General features: G+C 37.1%; 1 protein-coding gene across 11 annotated transcripts in view; it reads right to left on the bottom strand.

Annotated features, from left to right (window-relative positions):
• Window positions 1-416: 416 nt before the first annotated feature.
• Window positions 417-10,537, bottom strand: part of NAV3 (neuron navigator 3) — an 850,488-nt gene continuing 840,367 nt past the window's right edge. For 8 of the 11 annotated variants that reach the window (XM_068561371.1, XM_068561376.1, XM_068561378.1 and 5 more), the window contains 2 exons: window positions 7,571-7,774; window positions 417-3,024 (listed from right to left, as the gene is read on the bottom strand). In XM_068561371.1, the coding sequence (XP_068417472.1) occupies window positions 2,905-3,024; window positions 7,571-7,774 (324 nt within the window). In that variant the 3' untranslated portion in view covers window positions 417-2,904. Of the gene's footprint in view, window positions 3,025-6,821; window positions 6,934-7,570; window positions 7,775-10,537 lie in introns of all 11 variants that reach the window. The other 3 variants (XR_011076027.1, XR_011076028.1, XM_068561380.1) reach the window with 3 other exon arrangements.

The following is a 10,537-nucleotide window of genomic DNA, read 5'->3' as shown; positions in this document are numbered from 1 at the left end:
GTTCCGTTTCTTTTTATAATCTCTATTAAAAATAAAGCACCACCAGAAAAAATATTTTATGTTAAAAGCATCTTTAGAGCTAAAAGCTTAAAAAAAAGAGTTAATGGAATAAAAACAAATAATTAAGTGAATATCAACATTTTATTTTATATGAATGCTTATTTTATAACCATTTAGGTAGACTAGTCAGACTTTTCTAAAAATATTCACTGAATAAATACTTTTCATTTAAAAAGATATACCTAGTGCCTTCAATTTATTTCCTTACTTAAAAGCTATGAGGTCCTTTCTACAAGAAATGAAAAATAAAAATTCACATACATCCCTATTTATGGCATATTAATAGTACAAGCAACATTTTAAAGCTTGATACGGTGCATAATTATTCAATTTTCTCCATATATAGACGCCACACCTTGTTGTCAATAAATAATTCCACTTTAATGGCAAAGTAATAATTTAGACAGATACAGGGTGCACATTTGCAAAAAAATATATGCAAGCTGGTTTACAAGCTAGAGGAACAATCAACCAATAGAAAATACATCACCCAGTTATGTCCACTGACACCAAGTACTTGTTGTCGGGGCTTTACAAAGACTACAAAACTTTTCAGATGATTTATTTCACTGTTTCTATTTACATGATATGTTACATCAAAAATGTACAAAATATAAAATGTATACAGACAAATGTTTCACAAACTAGTTTTAAGTTGTAAACTAGGCGGACCTACTGGGATGTATTGCAGGAATTTGTTTATGATCTTGTTTGGACTGTGTTTCTCAAAACGGCAGGGAAAGATTAGCAATTTTCTTAGATCACATATTATACAAGGGCCACTAGTCACTCATCCAGCTACATATATTGATGCTTCACCACAGATGTGATCCACGTTTGAGGCTTCGTAGTCAGGATGACCATTCTATGTGCATAAATTCAGTTCCGATTTCCCTTAGGGCAATAGCACCGTGGAGGACCTATAGACTGAGTGACATTCTGACAACTGCACAGATGTCTCGTGTTGTTATTGTTCTACAGCAACTGACCCGTGGGTGGTCACAGAGAGTAGCACCAATTGCACGTCCTGAAAGTAGCACATTTTCACGTGCATGGGACAAGCCTACACCATGGCCTAGCCCTTGCGTTGATAAATTTCAAACCTGTCCCCTGTGTGTGGTGGGAACTCCTCCAATCACTCCCATCAGTTTTCATGCACTCTCTTGAAAGCCTGCCACGACAGATGCACTTTCAGACATTTTTACTTTTCCGAAAATGGATTGGCTCCATGGACAGTTTTGAAGCATGCTCACTCTAGCACTGATAGCTCCTGCATGGTCATCACAACTGTAAATACAGGACAAACACACCAGATCATAACAGTGTTGAGGGTTTGCATTCTGTATTTGCAATTTACAGGAAATCTCAGCAAGTGAAACATCTCTTAACATCCACAGGATAAAATACAATTTTTGTGTGTGTGTTTGTTTCGATTTGTGCAAGTTTTTAAAACGATTATTTACAATACCTACCCAGTAGACTGTGCAAATCTAACGTCCTTTTACAGTATAAACGCTTCCTCATCCACAGTGACTTCACTGCATCAGTGTTCTCGAATGCTGAATTTCTCATGTACAACAATATCCATCAAAACAACATGCTCAAAACTCATAATAATTAAAAAAAAAAAAAAAAAAAAGAATAGGGGAGAAAAGCGGAATCGTTGTGCTCATGCTGCATCTACTGCTTCCAGCTCTGCTGGATAAGAAATCACAATCTCCCGCCTTCTGAAACTCTTTCCCCTAGAGCTGGATGGAATTTAGCCACATAGCTTCTCTTTGAAGTGACAGTCAAAGAGGGTTTCTGGGTTGACTTGAGTATTTTGGAGGAGAGGCAAAGCAATCTATTCACAAGGTAAAAATACTGATCTTTCTCCTATCCATTTCTTCAAAAAACAAACACAAAACTAGAGAGAGATGGCTACTGCGTTAACCGGTGTTGTAAATGAAAAGACAGTGGCAATTACCAATGGTTCAGGATTTAAACCAACTGTTAAACTGTTGTAGAAATTGGTTTTAAGGCAGTGAGACAGCACCATAGGAAATGTTGCTTCTTTTCACTGACAAGGCTCAAACAAATAAAGTCCTAAAAAAGCCTTTTATCAGTGTTGACTAATAATTGGTATAAAACTCTTTTTAAGGGAGTGGGCAGGTGGTTTAAAAAGACCACGGTGGTAAAAACCACCTTCTCAAACCCGCGACTCAGACACTAAAAAGAGGGTGGAGCACATCCTGTGATCATGGCAGTTGAATGACACTGGCACTTCTCCAGCTTGTCACAGCAGTGTTTCCCTGGGGGTTGCACAATTCCATTTGTGCTTGCGGAGGCCTGGCCTCTTCATTTAGGAAACGGGGTGAGCGCACAACACAAACACTACTGGGGCTCCGTGACCAGCACCATGTGGCACAAAGGAGCTTGGACGGATCAGAAGAATGGACCCTGCTTGGGGAGAACAGCCCCTCAGAGGAAACCAAAGGAAGGAACAACAACAAAAAAAAAGGTCTGCATTGTAAACTTTTAAAGAGGAAAAACAGAAAGTCCAGTTTGGCTAATCCCATGTGCAATCTATTCAGTTGCCCTGTCATTAGGGTCCTTTCCAGTTGAGTAATGGAGCCTTACATCACTCCACGGATATAAAAATGCCTAGAAAGGAAAGCAAGTTACACTTCCGTGTCAATTTAGCATCTTGGCGGTTCAAACTTAGTTCTACTGCCTCCTTGGAGACCACGGCCCTGGGTCAGGGCGCTTTCATATTGGCAGTGGTTTAGTGAAAATACCTTACTTTTTAACCTTTTTTTTTTTTTTTTTTAAAGCATAGTCTTTTCCCCTAACTTTGTTCACCCTCTAGAGGGTAGATTCAAGAGAAGAATCCAAAACGTCTTCACGGTGGCTGGTGCTATCACTGTCGCAGCTTTGTGTGCCCGAGTAATTGGCTGCTTCTTGGAGTTTCATTAGCATATTCATCTGAAGGAAGAAAAAGAGACATCGATGGAGGCGACGATGCATCGAGGACGCCAGTCCCAGAAAACACACGGCCCCGAGCCACACGGACGACCCATCTCATCCCCTCCAAGGGAAACGGAAAAATATTTTAGATTTTTACTAGTTGCCCCTGGCTCCTACACTGTTTCTCCCAAACATGACTACAACAGCAAACCATAACGACAAAATAGGGCCTCCGGATAAGTCTTTGGTTTGCAGTTGTAAATGAATACAGCTCCAGCAGGGAGACTGGAAAGGAAACTGTATCACAGCTGGACATCTGGGCCCGTGGCTGGAGAGTACACCAAGCTGCTCAGCTTTTTGGCTGCGAGAAGCAGAAAGCACTGAATGACAACTGAAAGTCCTCAGTGTTCCTACAGGCAGACGCATGCATGGGCTCCCGGACACGGTCCCTGGAGAGGAGGTGGGGATGGAGTGGAATGGAGCCCCCCCATCTGCTGCTTAGGAGCTGACCTCGAGAGGTGACCAAATGAAGCCGACCATGAACGTTGGAAGAGGGAGAAGGGAAGAATCACTGTCAAGTTTCTGTGGTTGTTGAATGTCTGGCTAAAATATGATGGATATCTCACTGAAAACTAAAACCACCTTCTGGAACAAGAGCGGCTGTCTCAAGTTTCCCAGCCTTATAGGACAATGGCAATGTTTGTTCTCATAAAAGGGACGTAGGCATGAAAGCAGCTGGGGAGAAAGACAGCTAGCATTTCCATGTATTAGAAAATAAAAGGCAGCCACCTTGCTTGGATTTTGATAGATCTGCAGATCCACTGGTAGGGATGGAAAAAGAAAGACTGTTTAAAAGTGAACCATGAATAAATGGTTCAACAGTTTTAGAAAGCACAGAAAAAATGGCACATGTCTTCGGGAGGGTTGTTTTCTTATCAAGGGTTTCTGTAAATTGTAATAATCTTTGTATTGTTTAATGCGCGCTAACTTTGCTATTTCATAATGTAATCAAAGTTGGTTGGTTTTTTTTTTCCAACTTAGAAATATAGGGAATCTGATCCTAGAAATATAGGGAATCTGATCCCAAAGAAAGGAGAAATCTAAAAAGGATTCCTTAGTCATATGTTAGGCTCTGCATGCTTGTATGCTCAGCGTAAAATGTGTGTTCAAAAAACACCTGTGAAATAAAATGACAAACTGGTAATTACCAATTCCAGCAAGGATGCCTTTCTGACGAAGAAGCTACAGTTATAGCATATTTTAAAGTCATTTTAATATTCTTCAGGACCATATTTTTCAAAATAATTTTTTGTCTAATTCCCTGAATTTATTAAACTAGCTACATAAAGATACGAAATTAAAGTAGTTGGTGATAACCTCTTAAATCCAGTGAGTCAAAAAGCTAAATGTCTCCATCAATATACTGTTTCTCTCTCCTCTCTTCTTTGTTTCTCTGTCTCTTTCGTGCGTGTGAGTGCACACACACACATACCCCTACCTTCACGCACATTCATATTCCCTTTTTCCTTTCTTTTGTCAATCCCTCCCTTATTAGTAGCCAGCTGTATATTCAAGCATCTGGGTGAAGATGATTTGTAAAAGAGAACTGTGTTTTGAGCACCTTCCAAGAGCAGAAATGGTTTCAAGGGTTGTGTTTCTATCTCAGTCACAAATGTTTGAAATCACTTGAATGCTGACTGTTGTAAAAGTTTTACCGTGTAATAACAGTATTATTAAAGTCTTAATTTTTGAAAAGGGTGCCATATAGTAAATATGTTCTATTAGAATAAGTTCAGATTCATAATAAATACATATGAAGGCTTTACTCTGCCTTCTCATAGGGTTGCTTTGTACATTCAAGTCAAAGGAGATTACAAGAGGGAGGTAAGGTTCCATACCATTCAGTAGTCACTCGGATAGATCATTATTCTCTACAAAAGTACTTCCTTCCTCTCTTCCCCCCTCCTTCTTTCCCATACCCAGGGTCAGAAATATAATGTCTTACATTTGTAACACCTCCATAGGTCCTTATCATCCCTGGTATTTACACATCTGCTAGTCCCCCAGCCTCCATCCTCTCTCCTTTAATCTGCCCTCTATTCTATTATCAAGGTGATCTTTATAAACTGCAAATCTAATGAGATAAGTCCCTTGCTCAAAAACCTTTGGTGGCTCCCCATTGTCTGTGTGATAAAATTTTAACTTCCTACAAGATAAACAAGGCTTCACATGATTTTACAGTTGCAGACTTCTGTAGCTGTAATTCCTCCCGTCCCTTTTGTTCTAATCCCAACAATTTGTATACAGCTCCCTAAACTCATTATTTTTACTGTAGTGTTCCATCACGTTTCATGTGCTATTTTCTTAATTTTGGGTCTTCTCCACCCAACCCCATGATGAATTTCTATTTCCAGACCTAGCTCAAGCCTCTCCTCCTCCTCTGGAGCTTTCTCCTAATCACTTCCTCAACAGACTCGCAACTCTATCTAGGATATATCTATCTAGGATATACTTCTATCATTATTTTACTATAATTCATATATATACATGTCTCTCTCCACGGCTGGACTGTGAACTTCTTAAGATCAGAAATGAGATCTTATTTATTTTCTGATCACCAGGTCTTTGCCTTGAGTACATACTTATTATTTACTAATATTTACTGAATGAATGAAATTAATGAGTTTGTTGATGATGAATACACATTATATTTTTAAACACTGTGAGATGTGCCAAACACTTGCATCCTTGTTCAGATTCAAAAATATATTACTGACATTAAATAGTAGATTTTTTTCTGATTTAATTGGACTGCAAATATGTTTTTACCTTATGTCAATAATTACAAAAATATAGAGCAATAAACGCAGAGAGATACTTACTTCTCTATCAGAATGTGCCTAATTCAAAGACTTTTAGATGATAAGGTTTTTGTCATTTAACATGTCAGATATCATAACCCCTTGTTCCTTAAGATGGTTAGGTGAACAGCAGGTTAGGAATCAGAGATTTTTTTTACCCAGATTCTCATTCAGAATGTGGAGATCCTGATCTCTTTTCCATACTAGAAGACAAGAGCATTCTGAGCCAGGGAAAGGAGTGATTAATGGGTTTAGCTGACCAGGACTATGGGAATTGGGAAAATTTAGGACATCCCGTAAATGTCCCATACTCTGTAGAGTAACCCTGAAAACGAATCTTTTAACACCTCACCTTTATCTGGAACTGCATTAAAAACTGCAAAGGGAGAACTGGAATTTATAACAAAAATTCAGAGGAAATAACCTATATTTGTACTCTAAGGCTTAATTTTACTCTATTACATTTTAATCATTCTATCAGGAATTACTTAGTGTCTGCTCACAATTATGCAGAATTCAAACCAATTCCACCACCACTGTTGATTTCTAGCTACGTATGAGCTAAAGGGCCAGATACTTGTTATAAAAATACAAGTCCAGGCCCTTAAGAAGTTTATAGCCTAGATCAAAAGTCCTAAATAAGAGAACCCTGGGCTCTAAGTAGGTCAATGTATATATCTCTGTGACTTTATGGAACTTTTCGAAATAGTATGCAAAATCTTCTGTGTGTGTGCATTTCGTTGGGAAAAAAATCATGAAACTTCATCAGATGGTTCACATATAAACCCCAAAATGTTCAGAATGATCAGCTGAAATGATGACGACATATACATGTCAGGGTTGTTGGTATAAGGGTATTCCACAAGACAGCAAGTCATTTTCTGTCTTTAGGTACAGTTATAGATTATGATTTTAATCATTTCCTTTTTTGTTTGTTTTAAGTAACATAACAACCTTTATCTCAGCATGTCTTCTTTCTGTATTGGTTTCCCAGTGATCCCTTCAGTCAGAGAATGGTAAGCTAACAAACACATTACGTTTGATACCAGTCTATGGAAAGTCATCTCTAAAAATAAAAAATACATACAAAAAAAAAGTCATTTTACTAAGAACATCATGTACTTAATATTTTCAGAGTATTCATACTTTGGAGTTTTATTGACTTATATTAAGCCTTCCATGATTGCAAACTGAGCAAGGCAGAGAATAACGTCCCTTTGATTTCAAGCCAGTTTATTCTTCTCTACTGTTGCCAACAGAGGACTAATTCTAAATTTAGTCAGATACATGTAAAACATTCTTTAGTTCTTCAAGCATACATTAGATTATATTCTTTTGGTTTCTTTCATTTTAGAACAAAATTCAGTTTTCTCTTACATACCTAATGAATTGAGTACTGAATGTTTAAAATTTATTGATTTATTTACACAATTTTCTGCATAATAAAAGAAAAATTATGGCTGCAGAGTTCAGCCTGGTTTCAGTGTTTTTTTGATTATTTTTAAGCATATGAGTTTGGTCTTTCATTTTAAGAGTTTCACCCAATGAAAGCAGGCCAAAGGTAAAAATTTTAAAACTGAGTACCAATATCAGGACAGTTTCAAATATTACCTAGGATAACTAATGTCTCTGATGCATAAATACTAATGACCGCACACTATAGTCAAGATTATATAGGAAGAATCAAACTATAAGCTTCTTACCAGGGGATCCCCCTCTGTGTCAGTTTGTGGAATGTGCTTTGAGGTTGTAGCTTCCTTTGTGGATATGCAGCCCTCATACCCAACATCTTCTGGTCGCAACTGAAGTAATGCTGGGCCCTCCTGAGGCAAAGATGCTGAGCTCCATGGGTATGTATCAAGCACCCACTTTGAGGGATCTTCCCAAGGTGCTCGTTTCCCATACATCTAAAAAGTGATCACATATTTAGCACATATAAAATGCATTTCTATTCAGTACAAAAGGTGACTACTAATTGATTCCTTTGCACACTGAGTTCCTATGGGACTCAGGGGAATGAAGTGTCCATACACAATTTTCCAGATTTTAAACATATATCTATCTATATAGTTCACTTAAAACTTGAAGGCTAGACAAAATAAAGCTGGAGACAAAATAAAGCTGAACATTTGGGATAGATTGTCAACATTTGGAGGAGAGCATGAGGGAGCTTTATTTTAAATACATGAAGAAATGGCTGCCCACATTTATCTTTGTTAGTAATTTTACAAACTGAAAGAAAGCTCATCATTGAGAAAGGAAAGTTCCAGTAATGGAGAAATAAAAAAGCTAGACACTAAATAGCTTTCTTTACTGAAGTACACTTTGGAAAGATGAATAAAAGAGACCTCTTTTCTCTGTCTACTTCATTCTACTCAAATTTTCCTTGAAAATAAGAATCCTTTCTCCGACAATCATTTCCCTCAGATTAACTTCCTCTATAATCTCACTGCTTCCTATTAAAACTCTTTTTAGATTTTTTTTTTATAAGGCCACTAGTAAAAGAGGAAAATCATGGGAAATGAAAGATTTGTCAGAACTCATATGGAGGGAGAAGGTTAATAGAAGGAGATTATAAAGCCTGGTTAAAATACTGGCAGTGGAGTAGGGGGCAGATGAATCCAAGCGATGTTAAAGAATTTTTAAGCTGAAAGCAAAGCCAAAACCAAACTGGGAAGGGCACACTGAGGAGAAAGAGGTTGATGGGACTTGGTAAAAAAAAAAAAAAGTATAAGCAACAGGGGCACAGAAAGAAAAGTTAAAATTAAGAGGACAGTAACATGGGTACTCTAGTTCTTTAATGGACTCTCCTACTCCACTGAGAGCAATCCTGGTTACTAGGTGTATACACATCTTGGTCCTGGATGGCACAGAACACAGTGTGAAGTGTTCTATGTGGCTTCTTGCGGTTCAGTGAGACAAAAGCAAAACGGCGGACACTGAGGCCATGAATGCCCATGGCTGCCTTGGAACTGTCTTTTGAGTTTCTCCTGGAGAAGTTGTGTGACGTTGTGGCAGCTTGCCTTAAGAAAAAAAAAAAGTTCAGGTCTTGATAGCTGTGCATTGTTTTAGGGGATGATGGTAAGGGTGGCAATGGTTAGTTTTCTTTTTTTTCTTAATAGTTCTCTTCTTTTAGAGCAGAAAATTTCTCTCAGTTAAAAATCTACTTTATAGAGGATGTAAAACATAGCTTGCTATACAACTTAAACTAATTGAAGGAAAGCGTATAATTCTTGGAAAGGAAATGCTACCAAAAAATATGAAAGTCTAGTAGAATCAATAGATGCCAGCCTTTTAAAGAACAGCAAAATTGGGGGTGACCAATAAAAAGCTAAACAGGCTCAATTCTATATTTCAGAGTAAAATAGATGCTATAGAAGAAGAAATGAAAGAAATGAAATTTAAACATTCAGAAGGAGATAATCTGATTGTTGACGTTTCAAGAAAGATAGAATCATCAGAATAAAAATTGGAATCCAGTGCATCACCAGTGCTTTTTTCAACTAGAACATCTGGTAAAGGGTATTCCCCATAGGGTTCCCCATCAAAGCATCAGCCTTAATTTGAAGAGAGATTTTTCTATTCCTCTCAACTCAGATTTTCATCTTTGCAACCATGCTTTGTTTTTCCACCTCTTGTTCCAATTCATGGTTCTTTGTTGCCAGGAGATCCAAGGAAATGGTTCATGATGTGTGATTCCTTTTTTTCCTGTTCCTCCAGAAGTCAAATATGGACCATCCCAAGAACATCATCTGCCAACAGACTTCTGTTCCAGCATATCCTTCAGTAGAAATGAGAACTCTCTACTCACCAAAGGGTTTTCCTTTTTCTCTCCAAGTGCTGAATTCCTCCTGCCTCCTGCCACCAACCCCCCCCCACCAACCCCCAGCTACTCCCTACATCATGGTTGAACCAGCTTTCACACTAACCTACTACTAAACATCCAGAACCACAGCAAAAAACTTGAGATCTTTTTATCCCTCCTCAAAAAAAATTTTTGAAGTATCTCTCAGTTTGGGAAACTGGTATTACCTTAGCGATTATGCCTTTGTTTAAATGGAAGCTTTATAGTATGATAATTCTCAGGACAGTGTTTTATAAATAATATTGATTTAAATATTAAAAATACTTTGTACTTAAAACAATGAGATCTAAGGAGTTTTAGGTATTATTGTTTTTGAGTTTTTAAAACGCTTCTAATTCTTTCTAGGTATTAGCAAATGAATAGGAAATAAGGAGAATTTCATATATAAAGATTTGGATCATAGTTTATTAATATTGAAATAGTATATAGAGAACAAATAATTCATTTAAATATTTATTTTAAAATTATGACTGTGAATATTTTAAATACATTTTCATAAATATATATATATATATATATTTTTTTTTTTTTTTTGGTAAAAATGGTTGAAATCAAGAGACCCAACTCATATCTGACATAGCATAATAGTTTTAGAGGAATTCTGACATGTGCTATGTTATACTTGAAAAATAAAAACCTTTGGTACAGTCTTTAATTTTGTTGGAGACACTTTCTGGGGCTAGTTTGGCTTATACCCTTAAAAATATGAAATTGAGTTATTTAAATATGGATTAGAACCAATTGATAGCATTCTCTAGGATCATTACCTCTGAATGTTCAGATCATCCTCATAATATGATAGTTC

Source organism: Eschrichtius robustus, chromosome 13 (genome assembly GCF_028021215.1).
Source record: "Eschrichtius robustus isolate mEscRob2 chromosome 13, mEscRob2.pri, whole genome shotgun sequence".
Taxonomy (NCBI): Eukaryota; Metazoa; Chordata; class Mammalia; order Artiodactyla; family Eschrichtiidae; genus Eschrichtius; species Eschrichtius robustus.
Note: the sequence above shows the minus strand (reverse complement) of the source record. Positions and strands in the feature narration are given on the sequence as shown.